Raw genomic sequence first — 19,419 nt, 5'->3', positions numbered from 1 at the left:
GATATGCCGTCCCGTCAGTTATAATAATAGTTCAATTACCGGAGAGCTGGGAACAGGAACAGATTGGCCTGCTTTCAGGTTGTCTCGGTATCACCGACTCCATCTCTTCATCGACAAGTACCTCGTTGTGTAGTGTACTTTGCAGACCTGGCTGGAAGAGCAGTTGATGCCAAATGCCTCCCGCTAGCGCTGACGGACGGACCGGGATCTGCAGGGTTCAGCCAAAAAGCGCCTCCTCCAGAACCCCTCCCCCACGTCACCATGTTTCATCGCTCCAGGCTGTCGACATGTGCGGAATGCAGACGGCTCCTTCTGAACGGGCGAGAGCGTGGTCTGGTGATGACCTGCAGAACGTCTTTTTCTTGGCCTGGCTCGCTCCTTCCGATTCCCCAGAACGACTCCACCATAGCTCCAGGCAAGAAAATAATAGTGCAATTGTGGACAGTACCTGAACATTGTATGTAATGAATACTGATTACACATGTACACATCTGGAATGCTGCATCTCAACCTCGTTCCTTTCGTTCCCTGCCTGCCCCACGTCGTTGCTAGGGAGCCAAAACTCAGTCATTGAATCCATCCCCAGGATTCTCATTGATCTCGCATTCTCAGGACTAAATCACCAAAGGTCAATGTACGTGATATAATTGGTGTCACCATCACAACTACCCCGCCCCCTCGACATTTCCCCCGATTCCACGCGCCGAGTCCAGAATCAAGGCACCAGGCACACTTCCCATTGTTGTCTCCTCTCTGTCTCGCATTGATCTCTCCCCCATTTCCAACTTTCATCCAAGAAGCCATCTAACACAGGCTGGACAACCACTTCCTCGAGTCTGAGAATAGCAATTGCCTTCCCTCGAATACGCGTTCCCGTCTTTGAGCCTCCATCCCATTCGTGCATTCCTTTCCCTCAAATCAACAAGGCTCGAAGAATCACCAAAACCATGTCTGCAGTGAGTATCCTTCCCAAACCTCATATCAATACAATCCTGCGGCTCTTTGTCTCCCTTCAAGAAGATGTTCTTGTGTAGTCACTATCGCAACGATCCCAGATAGCAATGGCACACAATCGTACAAAAAAAGAAACCCAGCTTCTAACAATAACTTCCAGCCTGAGACCGGTCTCCCTCCCAACTGGGAGGTCCGCCACAGCAACAGCAAGAACCTCCCCTACTACTTCAACACAGTAGAAACCATTTCCCGCTGGGAGCCACCCGAGGGCACCGATACCGACAAGCTCAAGTACTACATGGCGAACCATCACAGCGCGAACGCGCGGGGCTACGTCAAGCCCCAAGGCGTCCACGTTCCCGAGGGAAGCATCTGGGCTGCGCACCTTTTGGTCAAGCACAGGGAGAGCCGCAACCCTTCCAGCTGGAAGGAGGTGAGTGTTCCCCTCTTCTCACGACGAATCTCCTCATTTGTACGAATCGCGAAACCAAAGTACACATTGCTGACCACATTTCCCGCCACTGTAGCCCCGTATCGAGCGCACCAAGGAGCAAGCCAGGGAAATCATCGAAGGCTACCGCGACCAGATCCGGGCTGGAAAATCACTAAGCGAGCTCGCCAAGCAAGAGTCGGACTGTAACAGTGCTCATAAATGGGGCGACTTGGGCATCTTTGGAAGGGGCGTCATGCAGAAGGAGTTCGAGGATGCGGCCTTCGCCCTTAACGTTGGAGAGCTGAGCGATGTTGTCGAGACGGCGAGCGGTCTGCATTTGATTGAGAGGTAGGTGGATCTGCATTCGAGTATTCTTCATTTCTCCCTTTTCAGTTCTTGATCATTGCTAAAACGAACGCATCTTTAGGTTGGGTTAGGATTGTACGTTCAACAATTAATGCGTGTTTACGGAACGAGAAAATCGACTTAACCATCTACGAAACTGCTACTCGAAGAGCGTTTCTAGATTCTCACAGCCAGTCCGGCAAAGTTGAGCAGATGACCGTTGATTCTCAAGTAAAAAGCTCCAGAAAGAACAAAAAGCAATGAAAACAGTATAATGCCAGACGAAAACAAAATTTCCTCCGTTGACTGTGACCGGTCCTCGCCCATGCAACTCTAGGGTTTACCAATGCAGAAAATCCATTCAATAGCTCACTGATACCAAAACACCGCCAAACTTTTTGTGTCTATGCCGCCCGTCTATCCATAAGCCCTCATCCAAAGTCAGAAACTCCCACACTCCAAAACACTGCTCCCCAAGGCATCTCCCTGATGCATTTCTCTCAAACATCGCCCGTCGCAAGTGTCTTGAGCAGGCCCTTGGATGGTCCTAATACCGCTAACATCGTTGTTGCAACACCGAACGCCGTCATAGAAAGTGCAGCATACGGAGCTACTCGACTCTGACGCTCGTACAAATACGAGACACCCATCGCCGCGCCGTTGATGCCGATCGTCGTGCCCACAGCTACGTCAATCGCGGAATCCTGGTGGCCCCTCTGCCTGCTAACTATCTTATCTGCATTGCCATCGACATTGTGGTCACCAGGGCCGTCGTTGTCTTCCATATCCGTTCTTTCATCTGGAACCCGGAATGCACTGAGTATGTAGGGAGATACGAGCTGCCCTACAATACCGTTGCCTACCACGAGCCCGGCGTTGACGGCAATGCTGCCTCCTAATGCAGCTGTCGAGGGCCGAGCTAACGCCAAGGTTGAGCTCCGAGAAGCGAATGCCAAAGCCACGGGCGAAGCAAGCCCGATTGCCCGAGCAAGCAGGAGCGAAACGATGGCATTTAAGCCCGCCAAGAGGGTGGAGATGAGAACGACGGCCAGACCCCTGCGACTGCAGAGTTGTCCGCGACATTCGTAGAGCTTGAAACCCCATACAATAATTCCGCATTCGAGGAGGGATATAGCAGCGTCCCCCGCGCCGAACCAATTGTCCGAATCGCTGTTGGAATCTCCCCCACGCAAGGCCGCGGACCAGACCTGTGATAGCGTTGTGCTGCTGCTGAAGATGGTGAGAACTTCGTCGAGGGAACGCCTTTGGGCTCCGGCTTTCGCGTGGGTATATAACATCATGATGCCTGCCGACACCAGAACAGGGTTGATAAGGGTAGCTAGCGCCGACCCTATGGCTGGCGGTAGCTTTGGCGCCCGAAGAGTTTTGATCGTGTATTGCATCTTGACCGCCACCATCCACGTTAGCCAGAGAGCGCAGACGTCCAGAACGCGGTCGTCCTTTGTGGCTACGGACACAGGAACCCCGATGACAAGTAGGCAGAGCCCGCTCAGCATAACGCTGTACCAAAGATGTGTCCGTCCCTCGGCGTCCGGCGTGGTTGATTCATTTGGTGATGTCGGCCGAGCGCTAGCCGCCGGGCTCACGGCTCCATTGTCGACGAGGACGAGGCCACGACCTCGGGCGAGGTCGAGTCGCGTGCTATCTTTGTCGAGCTGGCTTCCTTGGCTCTGCCCAGCTGTACTGGCCCCAAGTTGGTGTAGAGGGATGGGGCCGTGATCCTCTGGCTGGCCCAGGTGTCTTGTCCTGTCACTTCGCCAAGGCTGCCGGAAAGCGACAGCTAGGATTGTCGCGGTTAGGAGCAAGATTAAACACCAAAAGATTAGGCCCGTAACAACTAACCAAGTTTCCCGTTAGATATATATAGAGTAAAGCAATATTAAAGCCAGAATACGCATGGTGGTATCCCGGAGAACCGGGGTCGTGGGTATGATAGAAGTGCAGGAAAAAACAAAGCGAGGAATAGCTAGGCGAGGTGGAGAGGATGAAGTGGCAAGAAGCCAGGAAGAGTTGATTATGCCTCTCTACTCACAGAAAGTTCCAACGACTCGACCTGCAGTTGCTCCACTGAGCCGCTCCTTGTCGCTCATCATAACCAGGGGAATGGGGAAGGCGAGACCGAGATTCTGATTTATAAAGTCGACCTAGAGAGAAATAGGAGTTGACTCGGTCAGTATGCTTTATTCCCGGAGCGTGATGATAGGCTGATAGTTTGTTGCTCCACAACAGTAAGGAGAAATTGGTTGGCTCACCCTAGATTTGATATTCTTGTGGTAGATACCATCAATCGGAGGCCAGACTTTGCGGAGGGTTGCCATAAGACACAAGACTGCTAACATCCCGAAAATCGAGGCCAGATAATCCACATGTAAGTGGCTCAATGCAATAGTCAGACCCCAGACGGCGACCTCACAGGCCAAGTACATCACGACGACGGGAGAAATGAATATCACTCTCAACAGGAGAAACCTTACGGCCTGCTTCCGCCAAGCGGGTGACTCGAGAGTGTCTCTGATGTCCAGAGGCGGCTGGCGAGGGTATCTGGAGAGGAAGAGCGTTTGCAAGGCGAGACCGGCGGGGCTACCAGGGGTTCGGAGGAGCTGTCTTAGAAGGTGACCCAATTGACCGAGGACGTCGAGGAAGCGACCCAAAGGTTCATTACCCCTGTCATCCATTTTGCCAGTCTCAGAGAGGTTGGAAGTTAGACCTTCATTGATCGACCTTCATTAGCAGCTCTCGATGAAAGAATAGGATAAATGTCTGTTTGGGTTCCAAGAAGTAGAGGAGCTAGACTTCAGACAGTTCATTGCTCCAGTATGAAAAGATCCTCCATAGGGCTAGGCATTTCGATCGCAAGGTTCGAGATACACATGCATCCAATGACGCTGTGAACTGGAGCAATGAGCAGGCATATAAGAAGAGGGATCGTCACAAAGATATCGGTTGAAGATTTCATTCTTCTTGGCAGTGATGACCAAGAATATCTGTTTGTATGTGAGCGGGATCGAACATAAGTTGGGTATTAGAAAGAAGTATGTAATAGCTATTATCTACTCAAACCTAGGGGGAAGAACAAATAGAAGAGCAGTAGGGTCAGAGCCGGAGTTACCCAGCTCCAATTGACAGATCCGAGGCGGACAATGGCAGGCTTTCCCACATGGTGTATCCCGAGCCATTGCTATGTCCACGCTCTAAACAGAGTGGACGCGAAGCGAAGGAGGTATGCATGTGGCCGGTGGAGATGGTCCGGGGAAAACGGCGAGACGGCGGGACGACAAGGAGAAGGGGGGCAGGATTGCCCAAGCCAAACCGGCGACAACTAGGTCCCATAGTCCGAGATACCTGAAGCGCAAGAGGCCCAGTCCTACTCCCATAGAGGTATATAGGAGCGCAAGCAATGTCTGTACACCTTGGACTTCATCTGATATATGCTCAAGCCAGTTCGTAGCGGCCTGATGAAGGTTCCGGAAATCTGAGGAAGGGCAGAACGGAAGGCTGATGGCATTTGTGGACAGATACGACTCTGTGGACAACCGTAGGAGCCCATTATGTCAGTTCTTGAAGCTATTTTTGTCCGTCTTTGCTGACTTAACGATTAAAGTTGCTGGGAAAGATGCCAGGAACTTCGAGGTAAGGAGCTTAAAGTTGTAGAATTACTTGTATTCCCAAGCGTATGGGGTGTCTTTCGTACAACAGTTCCCGAGCTTCAGAATTCCCAGCCCCTTACACATCTAGAGAGCAAGTTCGGAAGAAGAAGTACCTGCGGCCAAGCCAAGGAACGGGTTTATGATGAATGCAAACGCTTCAGGAAGGACCGGGCTGCAGGGACAACGCGGACTGTGGTGGGCTCTGGCCACGTCCTCGACAGAGTACACATCAAGACAACAGGACGATATATATTTAGATATTGGCACGTAGAATGCCGGAACTCTGCAGAATTGTAGGATACATTGCCTGACGATAAGAACAAGAACTGCACAAGAACTGCAAGCTTGAAGCTGAAGTTGCATCAGTGATGCTGGTGTTCATCGTTGAACCAGCTGGTGACAGTTGGTATGACCGAGCTCTCTCACCACTCTTGTTTCTGTCAAATCCCAAGCCCAATTCAATCATCCCATTCATTGCCATCACGATTCTTCACGACCAAACCCACGGATCTGCTCGTCCAATTCCATTGGCACAAGACTTGGAACAATCCATAATACGAACCCGAGAGCTTCACAAGAGCCACACTAGATCCGCTTCTTGTCTCACGGCTCGGCACCTCTTACCGACCTCTCCGCTCTCTCTTCCCTTGAACTGACTCAAAGAGAAGGCCTCCAACTGTGGTTCACCTGGCCCCTGCCTGGGTTCGTGACACTTTACACAACATTTCTTCAACCACAATACGGGACGACGCCACCTTGTGATTTGGTCTCAGCAAGGCATTGGTAGAAAAGCTCTATCGCTCTAGTTCATCCTGTCCTCGGAGCACAAGGTGCAATCCCGTCCGTCACACCCACTCCTCTACCCCTGGGATGTTACATGTTTTGTGCTGTCATCACACACGTCGAACTAGTACTGAGGCCGATGTTTAAAAGCGGCTTCTAGCTCCAGCTGCTGTTGTCAAACGTACTGCACATTCGGGCCGCGCAATCCCTCCTGACTGAACAATACCATCGGGGCCGACTTCCACCCTACAGCTTTAGCTGTTGCCTCCTCTGTGTTTATTTTGCATTTTAAACCTGTTTTGAAACCTTGTGTAAGGGCCGCTCTCACCACGCTCGCCCACCCTCGGTATCCAACCGTTGTAGTCCCCTCAACTTTGCCTCCCTTTACCCATGGACGAGCCGGTACCAACACAAGTTGGAGGAGAAACCATGGACGTGGACACTGTCAGCCGCATCTTGAAGGATTATGGTATCGATATTGGTCGATCTGAGCTGAAAGCTGCCTTCAACTACCAGGATGGTGACACCTCCTTCTCCGAATGGGCAGCCGTTCACCTCGGTCATGAAACTCTCCTCACACCAGACGAACTCGCTCTGTAGGTCATCCGTTTCCCTTTCCGTATTAGTTGTTTGGTTTTATGTTCCCCCCTTTTCCGATTAGATTGAGATGAAATAATACCGCTAACCTATTCATACCCATATAGATATTCGGCCTTGACAAAGTCTGGGTTTGTCGACCGCTTTAACGCCGCCTCCAAGGACTCGAGCACGGTTGGCCTGCCGTATCGAGACGAGTCGGAGGTTCGCCAGGCAATCGATGAATTGAATCGCTCGACGGCTGCGATATCGAAGCAAACCGAAACGCTACGACAGCAGCAGGAGGCCTTGGCGAGATTTGCCAAATCGAGGATCAAGGACGAGGTTGCGAGGTCTGACTTTGATGCTGTGCGTATGCACAAGCTTGCCTTGGAGATTCGAAATGCCAAGGTCCACGTGAGTATCGCGACCTCTTATTTTGATACATGCGCAAGTGCTAGACCGGCGATTAACGCTTGTGGTTCAGGTTGAGGAACTATCGAGGTCCCTTGAAATCAAGATCTCCGAGCTCGAGGAGCAGGATCATACGAAGAATCAAGATTTCGAGCAGAATATCTCCGCCTTGCTGGAGTCAGACGACAAGCTACTCCGGAGTCTGGAGAAGCTGAGCAATGAGTTCACCCTGACGGACGATCGCAATGACGACGCCGTTGATAAACTCCAGGAAACGTGCATGAAGTATGTTTCTCTCTCACCAATATCGCCATAAATTTGGGGACCAACACTAACGATGTCTTTTTAGACTAATAAAGTGCACGGTCGAAATGATGCGCTGTAAGCTAGATCGGACGTATCTCGAGGCACTGTCAAATGCTTCTGGCAGTCAAGATGACGCCGGCTCCGCATCAAGGGAAGACGTCAAAGCTCTCCAAGAGGAACTCGATTCCCTCTACTCGGAGATCCTCCCTGTTGTCCAAATGTCTGTCGAAAATCAGTACATGCGTCCCGCAATGCGAAATATTACAGCCAAGACTACCCAGGCTCTCGACCATGCGTCGATCGCTGTAGACTACGTACGCTCCTCCCCCGCTGCCTCCTACGTGTTCTAATCTTCTAACTCTCTATCTTTAGATCCAAGGTTGCCTCGATTACCTGCTAGACCACACAAACGCCCTCTTATCCCGCGTCGAGACCTACCGATCCCACCAGGCAGCCACTGCAATAGTCATAAGCACAGCAAAAGCAGAACTAAGCAACCCCGTCCCCAAACCCCGCAAGCGCAACGAAGAAAACCGCTCCCCCACCCGCCGCCGCCGTCGCAAATCCTCCAACCACGGCTCCCCAGTACGCACGCGCTCGCGCTCCAACACAGGCGGTCTAGTCCTCCGCCGCCGGCGCTCCTCCACCACCATCACGGACGAGCAGCCCATCGAGACCCTCATGCACATGCTCTCCGTCTCGCTACCCGACCATGCTGGTGCCCGAGAGCAGGTAGCCGCGCTGTCGAACGTGCTCGCTGAGAGGAGCGCCAAGGCGGATGACGTTGCGGCGAGCGCGCAGCAGGGGTTCGAGGAGGGTGCGGCGATGCATCTTGCGGATGCGAAGAGGGCTGTTACGCTGCTGAGGGATTGTGTACTTGCTGATAGTCCGTTCGGGAAGGTGAGGCTTGTGGATGAGGAGATTGAGGCGTCGATTGGGGTGTTGGAGGAGGAGATTGAGAAGTTGAGGAGGCAGGTGGATGGGGTGGATCCTAAGAATGTGAAGGTGAGGAGTGAGAAGAGGGAGGAGCTGTTGAGGCGATGGGGCTCTAGCCGACGATAATGCAGGGGAGTTTTACTAGACAAATGCTCACTTGCTCAATATATGTCAACGGATATCCAATGATACTAATACTGCGTCATGTCCCCCCTCCCCATCTTGAGAGCGATCGTTGGACCTCCTTCTTCCCACAAGGATTGCCAGCTGGTGTCAGCTGCATAGCCGTCCGCACTTGTCGTTGCCCCTGGTACCGGCCGTGGGAGCTGTCGTTCGACTTGAAACCTTGCTTGCGACCGAAGCTCTTCCAAAGCTCCTCCCCACCATCACCTCTTTCCTATTTCCTGTCTAGCTCCCATCTCCAATCGTTTTTCTCAATCGATACAGATCGTATCAACCAGGCGCGTCGCAACTGGGATTTTTCTTTCCTACCAATGCAGTTCCTTACATTAATTTCCTAATTTGTACAATTTCTAACCGCCTGCGCCTCTCGTTTCCGCTTTCCGCATTTACGCTTATACCACCCTGGTTCACCACACCAAAAAAGTGACTCGTAACTAAACCCTTTAATCGAACCCTTCGAAGCCCCGGCATTCGAACCTCCGTTGCGGCGCATCCTATCTTCCCATTTTTTTGTACCCAGTACCCGTCGCAAACCATGTCCGAAGAATTCGACTCCACGCCCGCCCATGAGGTAGCTTTGATGGGGGGCGACACCGAAATGGTCGAAATCCACGAGAGCACCGAGGTTGGCGGGGTCGGCAACGCGACCACCTCAGGAGAGCTCCCTTTTGCCAACGAAGCTCTGACGGAGAAGAGGACGTCGTTCGTGAGCTATTTGATGAGTCCCGTGGTCACGCTGCTGGTTGGTAGCGACGGGAACGGGGCGATTTTGACGGCGCATCAGGCTCTGCTAGTCCAGAGCCCTTTCTTCAGGCAGGCGTGCGCCGGGTTCACTGAGGATGATATCGTACGTACCTATGCTTTCCCTCCTTCCCCCCTCTGTTTTTGCAATCTTGGACTTCCAATGCGCAATGCCCGTTCCCCCACTCCCGAACGAGCCGCTGCTCCAACCCGAGCTTGAGCTCACATGCTAATCTTCTCCCACCCACCAGCCCCGCCAGATCGACCTCGCGGACGAAAACGTCGATGCGATAGGCTCCTTCCTCGAATTCCTCTACACAGGCGACTACTTCCCCAAGAAAATCCCTGGTCAACGCACCTTAGAAGAAGACCCATCCCTCCCCGCGGTAGACGACGACGGCAGCCAACTCCTCCGGCACGCGCGGGTCTACACGCTCGCAGACAAGTTCGACGTCCCGACTCTCAAACAGCTGGCGACGTCCAAGATCCACTGCGTCAACTCGACGGCCAAGGGGGAGATCGCGTACGCGAGGTACGTGTACGGGTATACGAGCGCGGACGACGCGGCTATACGGGCGCCGATTGCGAATTTTTGGGCGACGAGGTCGCATACGTTGCGGTCGGAGGCGGAGGACGAGTTCAAGGCGTTGTGTTTGGAGTTTCCCCAGTTTGGATACGACGTTCTCAGTGAGTTTTTTGTTGTCTTTTCTTAGAGCGCCGGCCTCGTTGCCGAGCTTGTTTGGAGTGGGAACGTAGGCTAATGCATTTCTTGAATCACAGCTCGCGTATTGGACGAGAAGCTCAAGCGCGAAAGGAGCGAGAAGCTACACCCTCAGACAGTCAGCGGTCGCAAACGACAGAGACAGAGTCTTGTTTAAGACCTCTTGGCCTGTGCGTCTGGCCTGGCAGCGTTGTTATACTGCTATTAGTACTTCCGTGCAATAGAAGACACGGCCTCCCCTTGGGCAGTTCCCGGGAAATCGACCGCTTTACTTTTTTTTGTGGTATTTTTGAATGGGTTATTTGGGCGCCACAACTTGCGATTACGGCGTTGGGACCGGTGCAAGGTGGAGCGAGGGCGGTAACATGCGTTCATTGATATCTTCAGAGGAGGTGTGGGTGAAACACGGACGCATAAAACCTCCCGGCAGCGGCAGGAAGAGTAATACTCTACATTATGGGGGCGAATCGAGACTTGCGGTTCCGTTTGCCAAAAGTATACTACCTTTGTCGAGGTTTCTTTTCAGTTGTGCTTGGATAGGAATGATCCGTCAAGAGGTTTGCTTTTATTTTCTGTCTGTATATTATGCGGAGGGAATGTTCTTAAACAGGGTAGCCATAGCAAATACCACAGTTGTACCAAAGATTCCATTCGGCGAAACCCTCGTGAAAAGCCAAGAGACTTGGCACATCCCATCAACGGCGCAATGAACTTCCACTACTCATATCCTGCCATCGATGACCATCCCAGTGACTTAGAACGAGGTATCATGAGCAAACCAGAACATAGCCATCCATGCTGTTCCCCTCACCCATGTATGGGCGCAGTCAACCATCAGCAAATGGTACACACATTTCCGATGGCGCCGAAAAGGGCCGCGGAAGCACATTGATTAAGGCGAACGAAAGGAAACCAGGAGGGTGGTGAGTCCGGATAATGTTCAATGTTCAAAACACAGCGAAGACATGCTCCGGTTTACAACCGGGACCATCCAATTTATTCTACATGACACATTACCACAGGGCGATCTGCACAAGGTGGGCAGGTCCAGGATATTAATCAAGCGCAGACGATGAGAGGTGCGATTATCGACTGATCTGAAAATTTGGAAACGGGGAGCGGGCCGGAACTTGGGTTGGATCCAGCCAGGCTGGCATTGAATGGCGAGACTCTTTGATATTATGCAAACCAGACCTACCTTTACCTTGATTTAACTGATTGATAACCTGCCATGGATGGCGATTGAAGCAGAACCCGGTGCTTTTCATCTTCTCCGGACAGAGCGTTCGCGCGCGCACCCTTCTGCCGATTCTACATTCTAGTGCAGGGTCCGGATTGATCTCTTTGCAGCCCAGGTCTTGCTTCGCCATCCATATAAGGGTGCAAAGCTGCGAGCATGTCCGAATTGAAATCCAACCACAAGAGCCTCGCGAATAAATCCTCAACGAAAATGGCCAGCTGGATTAGCAAGGCAACCAGCTTCTCCGCTGGCGTCGCCATCGCCATCCTCGCCGTAACGTCCCCCCAGCTCCGTGACGTCGCCACTCTCAACCTCGACTCCTTCCACCGCAACCTCCAAAGCTACTGGCCCGGCTGCAGCACGAGCGACCTCTCCTCCTCCTCTTCACCTCCAACGAGCGAAAACGCGACGGCGCTGCCATTTGAATGCCTCGTCCAGCCATATCGGACGCAAATCGTTTCCATGGACCCGCTGGTGATTTACATCCACGACTTCATCAGCAAGCGCGAAATCGGGGCCCTTCTCGACGCCGCTGACGGGCTCTTCAAACCTTCCATGACGACGAAGTACGGACGCACGGCGAAGGATACGTCGAGAACGTCCTGGAGCGCGGGACTCCCCGTCGACGTCGACGCCGTCAAATGCGTGCTCGACCGCGCCAACGAGTTCATGGGAACCATGCTCTCCCCCGGCAAAGACGAGATCGGCTCACCGCAACTAGTCCGGTATAAACCGGGCCAAAAGTTCGATCTACACTACGACTGGTACCCCTCCCCGCAACGAACGCAGCGAGACGACAATCGAGACAGGAAATGGAATCGCCCCACGAGCTTCTTCGCCATCCTCGAAGCCGACTGCACGGAGGGTGAGACCTACTTCCCGCACCTGAGCGCCGTGTCGCCGCAGCACAGGGCGGCGCCGGATGCTTTTCCGTGGAGGGAACACGAGAAGGGCGGGTTGGCGTTTAAGCCCATTGTGGGGAATGCGCTGTTTTGGGTTAACCTATTCGCGAACGGGACGGGGGATGAGAGGACGAGGCATGCAGGGTTGCCGGTGAAGGAGGGGTTGAAGACGGCGATGAATATTTGGCCAAAGCAGTTTGTAGGGCCGGACGCGTGGGACCCGGAGCCGGAAGTTAAGGAGGGAGAGGGAGAGGCCGAGTAGGAGTGATGGGAGAGACATTATCCCGAAGATTGAAGAGTAGTTGGAGTTTGGAGTTGGAGGACAACGGGATAGTTTTGCTAAGGATCAAAGGACTTCCCATTCACGTTCTGGGGGCGATTGTAGTCCCTCGTTGAGTCCATCACTCACTCGAAACATATGCCCCATTCTGCCTCAGGTAAACTCGACGATGTAAGCTAAAGGAAAAGAGCGTCTCCCGCATCTTCCTCGACACCACTCGGTCCCGGCCACACGCTTTATATATGAGTCTATGGCAAGAATGTCCAACCGAGCAGCTCAAGCACCAACACTGCGAGTCATTGGCCTAGCGGTCAGTTGCAGCGCTCAGAAAGCTAGAAAAAAGTGTTTTTCGTAACTCCCTGTCCAGCGGGGAATTGCTTCGTTCGAAGTCCAACCAGAGCAGCGCATGCGATCTTTTTTGCATTTTTTGGGCGAGAAGATAATGAATATGTTCAGATAAAACAGGAGATATCCTCCCACCTCGGTCTTGGAAATTTAAAAGCTCTCCTTTTTTTATTTAATTATTATTTTGTTGATAAACTTGGAAATGCTGCTCTGGGGATGTCGTCGGATTTCATGTAAGAGAGCTGCCACGATCAAGACCATCACGAATTCCGAGTCACGTGATTTCGCGATGCTCTGTGAGGTGAGAAGGGAGCTGAGTTGTGGGAACCAGGAAATTAATGAATTGCTTATTACAGGCTTCTCGATCTCATTACTTCATTGAGAAGAATAATTCCTTCTCAATTCAATCGCCACGGCTGTAAAGTCGTAGAAGCTGGGAAAGCCTCAGCGGCTCCAAGTCATCAAGGCGTCCTCTACCATTTGCCCCTCCCCCGCCATTACATTGATTTAAGCGTTAGCCCCGCCAAGATTTTCATCATCAACTCCCCCGCCCAATTCTCACATCAGAAGCGCAGCATTCGTCCCAGCTCCAAGGGAAGCACATCGTAGCCATGGTCTATTACTTTACTTCCACGGCGACCGATCCGCCGGCCAAGATCTACGTCGGAAAGGACAAGTTCGAGAGTATAGAAAAAAACTCACAATCATCTCACCTCCTCCCATCCGCAGACTAACATCCAAACAGATGAAGACCTCATAAAATACGGCTGGGACGAAGACGTCTGGTTCCACGTCGACAACCTCTCCAGCGCCCACGTCTACCTCCGCATGCAATCCCACCAAACGTGGGACTCACTCCCGCAAGCCCTCCTTACGGACCTTGCCCAGCTGACCAAGGCCAACTCCATCGAGGGCAACAAGAAGGACAACGTCACCGTCATCTACACGCCCTGGGCGAACCTGAGGAAGGACGGGAGCATGGACGTCGGGCAGGTGAGCTTCCATGATCAGAAAAAGGTCAAGAAGGTGTTTGTTGCGCAGAGGGAGAATCCGATTGTGAATCGGTTGAATAAGACAAAGGTGGAGAGGAAGCCGGATTTTAAGGCCGAGAAGGATGAGAGGTTGAAGGAGTTGAGGAGGAAGGATCAGGCTGCTCAGCAGGCGAGGGTAAGTAGAGACCTGTTTCCATCATTTGATCTCTCTCACATCCACATCACCCTCTCTATTGCATCATGAGATGTTCCAAACTGGCTGACGGAATCCACGTCTAGAAAAAGGAGGAACTCAAGAAAGCACAAGAGTACAAGGAAAAGAAGTGGCAAAAGGAGCACGCGTACGATGATCTCTTCGACGAAGACGCGCTCGCGGCTACAAGTAACCAAAACCGCGGCGAAGACTGGGAAGACGACTTCATGTAACGAATAAGAAAAAGAAAATCGAATAAAAAAAAACATCAAATTATATAGCTTAAAGATGGATATCAATAGTAATAAAAAAAACCACAAAAGAAAACAACTCTGCCTGCCAATCGGCAATCTATCCAAGTCCCAATATCCCATTCATCTCGTTAAACCGAACAAAGCCCTCTTTCTCCCCACCCGCAAGTCATAAAAAACGATTCCCGTAAGCTCTCGGCGTGGGCTGCATACAAACAAGCAGCTCACCCGACGGCACCTGGGCACCGGCCACGCTCTTCTCCTCGACCTTTTCCGATAGGTAGGGTATCTCCAGATTACTACTCCTCGTTACCTTTTTCTTCTTCTTCTCGGCAATCTCCTCCTTCACTTTTCGTAGCGCAGCGCGACTTCGTTTCACCTTTTCGCTCTGAATCGGCGCCTGTTCACGCTCATCCTCCGACTCGGCCTCATCATCCTCATCCTCATCAAAGTCATCATCATCAACCTTCAAGCTCGAAATCTTTACAAAATCAGCCTCATCCTTCGCCTTACCCGCGACGACCGCCTCACCCCCCGGTAGCTTCACCTCCGCCGCCTCCAATGTCTCAGCGATATCGTTCAACAACATCTCCATGGGACAGATATACGCCACCTGTTTCCTTTGGCTGTAGGCTAGCACGTGTCCGCACACCCGCCCGTTATTCTTGTCGACGACCCACGCGCCGCTATCTCCCGGCACACCTAGCGGATGGCGCCGGCCCGAGGTGCTGCTCGAGTTCCGCGCCGTGCTCGTGATCTGGTATGCGTGGCTCATCGACTTGCGCCCGTAGATCTTGATGCTGGTGAGCGCCGGGAGGATCTTGCCCGTTTGCACACCGCTCGTCCTCGCGCTACACTGCACTTCTAATCCGGGGAGGAGATCCGTAGCCACGACATTCGTTGGCTGCAGCATCAATGGAGCGCTCCCATCACCACCAGCGGACCGCGGGAAGGAGTTGGTATTTGGAAGCCTATCGCTCTGGAACTCGAAGAGCGCCCAGTCAACTTCGTGGATCAGTCCACCTTCGTGTCGGCGCCGCAGGCCGCTCGAGGCGTACATTTCACCAAGGCTGAAGCTGTCGAGGTGGTCCTCGTTCTTGGTCTTGGGCGAGGGAAAGAACCAGTCTTCGACGTCATCGAAGGCCGGCTGCGTGATGATGTACCCATCGCCGCAGCCAGGTTCGATGCCGGGGATGTCACCGGGCTCGGTGTACTCACCCTCTTCGTCGGATTCGTCCTCTTCTTCCTCTTCCTCGTCGTCGCTCGTAAGCTCGGTGTCGGAGTCAGAGTCGGAATCCGAAAATTCGCAGGCATAGTCCTCATCGCTCTCGCCGGAGGAGCTTCCTGACCAGCCACCGTAGGCTACGGACCTTTGGGGCTCCTCCGCGGACTGGTTGCAGCCGGGGTCATCCAACATGTGGTGAACCGTCATGCCGTACGGCCTGTCGTCGATCATGACTAGTCCGCCGAAACTCACGGCAGGCAGGTGCCTGTCTCCGATCCAAGCGCCAATACTCGCACCATTGAGAGGCCGCTCTTGATAAAAGGGGTTGACTGCAGCAGGCTCATCGTCGCTGTCCTCATCATCATCGGGATCCTGGCGGCCTTTATGTCCCATACTCCGCTTCGCATCCGCTCCGGTGGCAGGGACTTCCCCCTTGCTGGCCCGAATAACCTTGCCCTTGCATACCTTGAGGCCGAACTCGGGTGTGGTACCTTCAAATAAATCCGACATCTTGCGGTTCAGAATGTTCTTCACCTTGCCCACAGAGGTACAAACAACCAGTACTGTGGGCTTGGTGGAAGTCGGTGATGGCCCAATAGCTTCGAGGGAGATTTCCACCGACTCTGGGTACTTTCGGTAAAATTGGCGAAGCGCCGTGTTAATCTTTGGCATGATGTCTTTGTTCCACCTCTCGATATACTCGGCCGGTATTTCGACTTGAGGGTAGAGTCGACACCTCTCCTTAGGTTCTGGTCCCGAGAGACACAACACCGTCAGCACAGTAACACCATGAAATGAGATTTCGAGGTAAAAAAGAACAACATACCGGATGATTTCTCTTTCGAGGCTGGCTTTGTCCCGATCTTAGATCCTTGTTTTTCCTTCGGCTCTGTCCGAGGCGCCTCTGGCTTCCTATCCACCTTTGTATAGCTAGTAGCCACATCGGGAGAAAACTTAGGCGTCAGTGTTTTCAAAGATGTCCGCTCCATCATCGCCTTTGGGGGCAGAGACCTCATCCTCGGCGATGGCGTTGGAACAGCGGCGGCAGGAATGGGGGTAGGGGTGGGTGCTGGCACCGATTCCTCTCTCATCCTCTCCTCCATAACCCTAAGCTCCAATCCACTCACTCCGTCGATTATGCAACAAGCCTCGAGACACCGACTTACGTCCATCTGCACGGAAGCGAGGAGCTCGTCTCCGGTGGGGCCTTCGCCGGAGAACTCTTGTTCGGCGGCGCGCCAGCAGACTTGTACGGCTTTCATGTACAGTGTACCGCACTGGATCGCAAGCTTTTCCATAATAGACTCGGGCACAGATGGAACGCTCGGATTGGGGACCAACATCTCAATGTTGGACCACATACCGATACAGAGAAGCACCATGGCGAGGGAGTAGAGGTCCAACACCCGCAGATCCGTCCAGTTACCCAGCGGCGAATGCTTCGTGATGTACGGGTCCAAAGGATGATGAAAGAGTGGCTGGCGCAACGTCGACGTCTCATCCGAAGGCGTGTCGGGGAAGAGCTCAAACGACGTGACGAGCGGCCGCCTCACGTCAGGCTCGTCAGTATCGTCGCCGATTTTCGCCGAGCAGAAGGCGATGGCGCTGTCGACGAGGTTTCCGTGCGTGATGCCGCGCGTATGCATGTCGAAGACCGTGTTTGCGAGATTGTGCGCGAGGCGGAACTTGGCCTCGAGACGTGGCTCGTAATCCGGTCGCGAGAGGAGATCCCGGAGGGTGTAGAGCTGTCCTGAAGGGGCACGCGTCTGCGGGTCGAAGGAGACGGGGTTGAAGGCGGTGGGGAACTGGTAGACGAGCCCGAGCCGTGAACGTTCCAAATCCTCGTAGTATCCCAGAAGGCGGGGGAGACCGGTCCAGGTGCCCGGGGAACGTTGAGGTCCCCTCTGAAGGCCAGCAGAGAGCTTCTCGAAGCGAGCCATAGGAGGCATGATGCCCGTCGTAGAGTAAATGGAATCAAAGGTAGCAAATTCAAGCAATAACGGAGCCCAGGGCTGGGCATCGCCGGCTCGCGGGAGGTCGGAGAAGGCCTGCTTATTCATGACGACGATATCCCGCTCCTTCAATTCGGAAACGGCGGAATACGCACCATCGGCCTGCGATATGTATCGCAGGGGCTTTAGCGTCGAAGGCGCGATAAGCTGCGGTGTCCGCATCCGCGTCGACTCAAAAGTCTTAGCCTCCTCACCTGACGACTTGCCGGCATGGAACACTCCACTCCCACCGGCAGGCGCGCGGAAGCTCGTAGCCGTAGACGACCTCGTCCTCGACAGGTCATAAAGCGTGTCAATAGACATAGTCAAGTCCCTCACCAAGTCTTCAAACCGGCCCCTATCCCAAATAATAATAGGCCTCTTCCGATCCGCCGCATTTCCCTTCCCCGCGCCTCCATCCCCCCCTCCACCCCCCGAAGCGCCCCCTCTCCCTTTGTAACTCTGCCAAAGCGGCTCCGCCTCGGCCAGGATGTCCTTGATGGTCGACATGATGCTGCCCACGACCTCGCTCAACCCGGCCTTAGAGAGCGACTCGTCGATCTCGGCCGACTGCGTGGGGTCGGACCACTCGACGCCCCAGGTTACGAGCCGATCCTTTTGGATGCGCAGCTTGCGGTGCAGCGCCTTGATTTCGGGGTCCTCGGCATTTTGGACGGGTTCTTTGACAAAGTCGGAGGACTTCTTGGTGTCGTTGTAGAGGTTGCTGAGCCGTTTTTGGAACGGCAGTTGGAAGCCGCCCCTAGGGATGAGGGAACTCATCGCGGACGGAGCTCAACTTGGGGTGTGATGTGGTTGATGCGCTGTGATGCTCGGTGAGTTGTGCATGCAGGGGTGAGCAACTGTCTTATGGCGTACGGCTGAAGGCGGGGTGAGATTGAGTCCGTCCTCCAGAGCGCAAGACTAGATCATTAGAGCGCACGCAGATAGATGCATATCAATTCGATTGTTTGTCGCTGTAGAATCCTCGACTCTTTCCAGCCGATGGAAATGTTGGTTTTAATCAACGGGTGTATCTGTCTCACCCTTCGATGCGATGAAGAGAGGGCGTCAAGCGACAGGACAGGGAATCCTGTTGCCTGGGACGGTTCAGCGACAGACCAAAAGCCAAAAGCCCCGAGTCCATCACCGTTCGCCGATTGGCGGTTATTTCGCAGCCTAGTCGATCCTCGAACCCAGCCAACCAGAAGGGCCGTTTTGACGGGTGCCTAGAAACAGCGCTAATCTTGTTAATTTCATTGCCTGTTGTCCGTCCAATTTGTCCCTCCGCGAGCCGAGACGGGCATCAAAACTGACCATCGTAAAACGGAAGCCTAACGTGTCGTAACGGAGTCCAGTCTGCTTTGGACAACGACTTCGTATTCGTTTTACAGGCATTTTCTCCTGCCCTGCTCACCAGCCAGATTTGCCTCCCATAATCCTAAGAGGACGAGAAGAATGGCAACAAGGAGAACGGATCAAGATATCACAAAGAAAAGTCAATTCAGCAGCAGGGAACTTCGCTAAAAATCCATGCTTTCCACGCTCATAGCCGTACATCCATCATACACTTCATCCCCGAAACAACCCAGTCAAACCCTGTCTAGCTATAGAATAGAATCATATCAGATCCACCCAAGATATCTCTCTCCACTGCTTTCGCTTTCGGGTATTTCTCATCCAGAGGCATCCGTGATGCTCTCTGGTCTGTCCCACTGTCTGCGCTGCACCATTTTAACGTGGGCGTAAACTTTGCCTCCTTGGCAACATTTGATGAAAAAAGCACTAAATCATCCCGACTCCGTTCGCCGATTCCGCCACCATCAGTGAAAGAATGAAAGAACAACGGCCCATACTCGCGACGGGACGCTTTCCACCACGTGTACCACCTTTTCATTTTTTCCCCTTCGTCCCAGTCTGCATCCGTCGTGAAAAAAATGCCG

General features: G+C 53.2%; 6 protein-coding genes and 1 pseudogene across 6 annotated transcripts; 5 read left to right on the top strand and 2 right to left on the bottom strand.

Annotated features, from left to right (window-relative positions):
- Positions 1-947: 947 nt before the first annotated feature.
- SAPIO_CDS1736 (uncharacterized protein) lies at positions 948-1,824 on the top strand (the record flags this gene model as incomplete). Its single annotated transcript, XM_016784938.1, has 4 exons — positions 948-956; positions 1,115-1,387; positions 1,482-1,735; positions 1,815-1,824. The coding sequence occupies 4 exons, from the start codon at positions 948-950 to the stop codon at positions 1,822-1,824; spliced, it is 546 nt and encodes a 181-aa protein (XP_016645235.1).
- A 408-nt stretch (positions 1,825-2,232) lies between these two features.
- Positions 2,233-4,428, bottom strand: SAPIO_CDS1735 (uncharacterized protein; the record flags this gene model as incomplete). Its single annotated transcript, XM_016784937.1, has 3 exons — positions 2,233-3,533; positions 3,786-3,897; positions 4,228-4,428. 3 exons carry the CDS (start codon positions 4,426-4,428, stop codon positions 2,233-2,235), a joined length of 1,614 nt encoding a protein of 537 aa, XP_016645234.1.
- A 2,145-nt stretch (positions 4,429-6,573) lies between these two features.
- SAPIO_CDS1734 (Uncharacterized protein) lies at positions 6,574-8,541 on the top strand (the record flags this gene model as incomplete). The annotated part of the gene is made up of 5 exons (XM_016784936.1): positions 6,574-6,779; positions 6,888-7,176; positions 7,247-7,458; positions 7,523-7,793; positions 7,852-8,541. 5 exons carry the CDS (start codon positions 6,574-6,576, stop codon positions 8,539-8,541), a joined length of 1,668 nt encoding a protein of 555 aa, XP_016645233.1.
- A 592-nt stretch (positions 8,542-9,133) lies between these two features.
- Positions 9,134-10,217, top strand: SAPIO_CDS1733 (uncharacterized protein; the record flags this gene model as incomplete). The annotated part of the gene is made up of 3 exons (XM_016784935.1): positions 9,134-9,445; positions 9,591-10,026; positions 10,120-10,217. 3 exons carry the CDS (start codon positions 9,134-9,136, stop codon positions 10,215-10,217), a joined length of 846 nt encoding a protein of 281 aa, XP_016645232.1.
- Positions 10,218-11,456: 1,239 nt separating this feature from the next.
- SAPIO_CDS1732 lies at positions 11,457-12,464 on the top strand (annotated as a pseudogene; the record flags this gene model as incomplete).
- A 974-nt stretch (positions 12,465-13,438) lies between these two features.
- On the top strand, positions 13,439-14,245 carry SAPIO_CDS1731 (uncharacterized protein; the record flags this gene model as incomplete). Its single annotated transcript, XM_016784934.1, has 3 exons — positions 13,439-13,511; positions 13,573-13,994; positions 14,099-14,245. 3 exons carry the CDS (start codon positions 13,439-13,441, stop codon positions 14,243-14,245), a joined length of 642 nt encoding a protein of 213 aa, XP_016645231.1.
- Positions 14,246-14,432: 187 nt separating this feature from the next.
- SAPIO_CDS1730 (uncharacterized protein) lies at positions 14,433-18,259 on the bottom strand (the record flags this gene model as incomplete). The annotated part of the gene is made up of 2 exons (XM_016784933.1): positions 14,433-16,237; positions 16,315-18,259. The coding sequence occupies 2 exons, from the start codon at positions 18,257-18,259 to the stop codon at positions 14,433-14,435; spliced, it is 3,750 nt and encodes a 1,249-aa protein (XP_016645230.1).
- Between the last annotated feature and the right edge of the window lie 1,160 nt (positions 18,260-19,419).

The sequence above is a fragment of the Scedosporium apiospermum genome, assembly GCF_000732125.1.
Source record: "Scedosporium apiospermum strain IHEM 14462 chromosome Unknown SEQ_SAPIO_0077, whole genome shotgun sequence".
In the NCBI taxonomy this organism is placed as follows: domain Eukaryota; kingdom Fungi; phylum Ascomycota; class Sordariomycetes; order Microascales; family Microascaceae; genus Scedosporium; species Scedosporium apiospermum.
The sequence above is the reverse complement of the archived record's forward strand: the minus strand, read 5'-3'. Positions and strand labels throughout refer to the sequence as shown.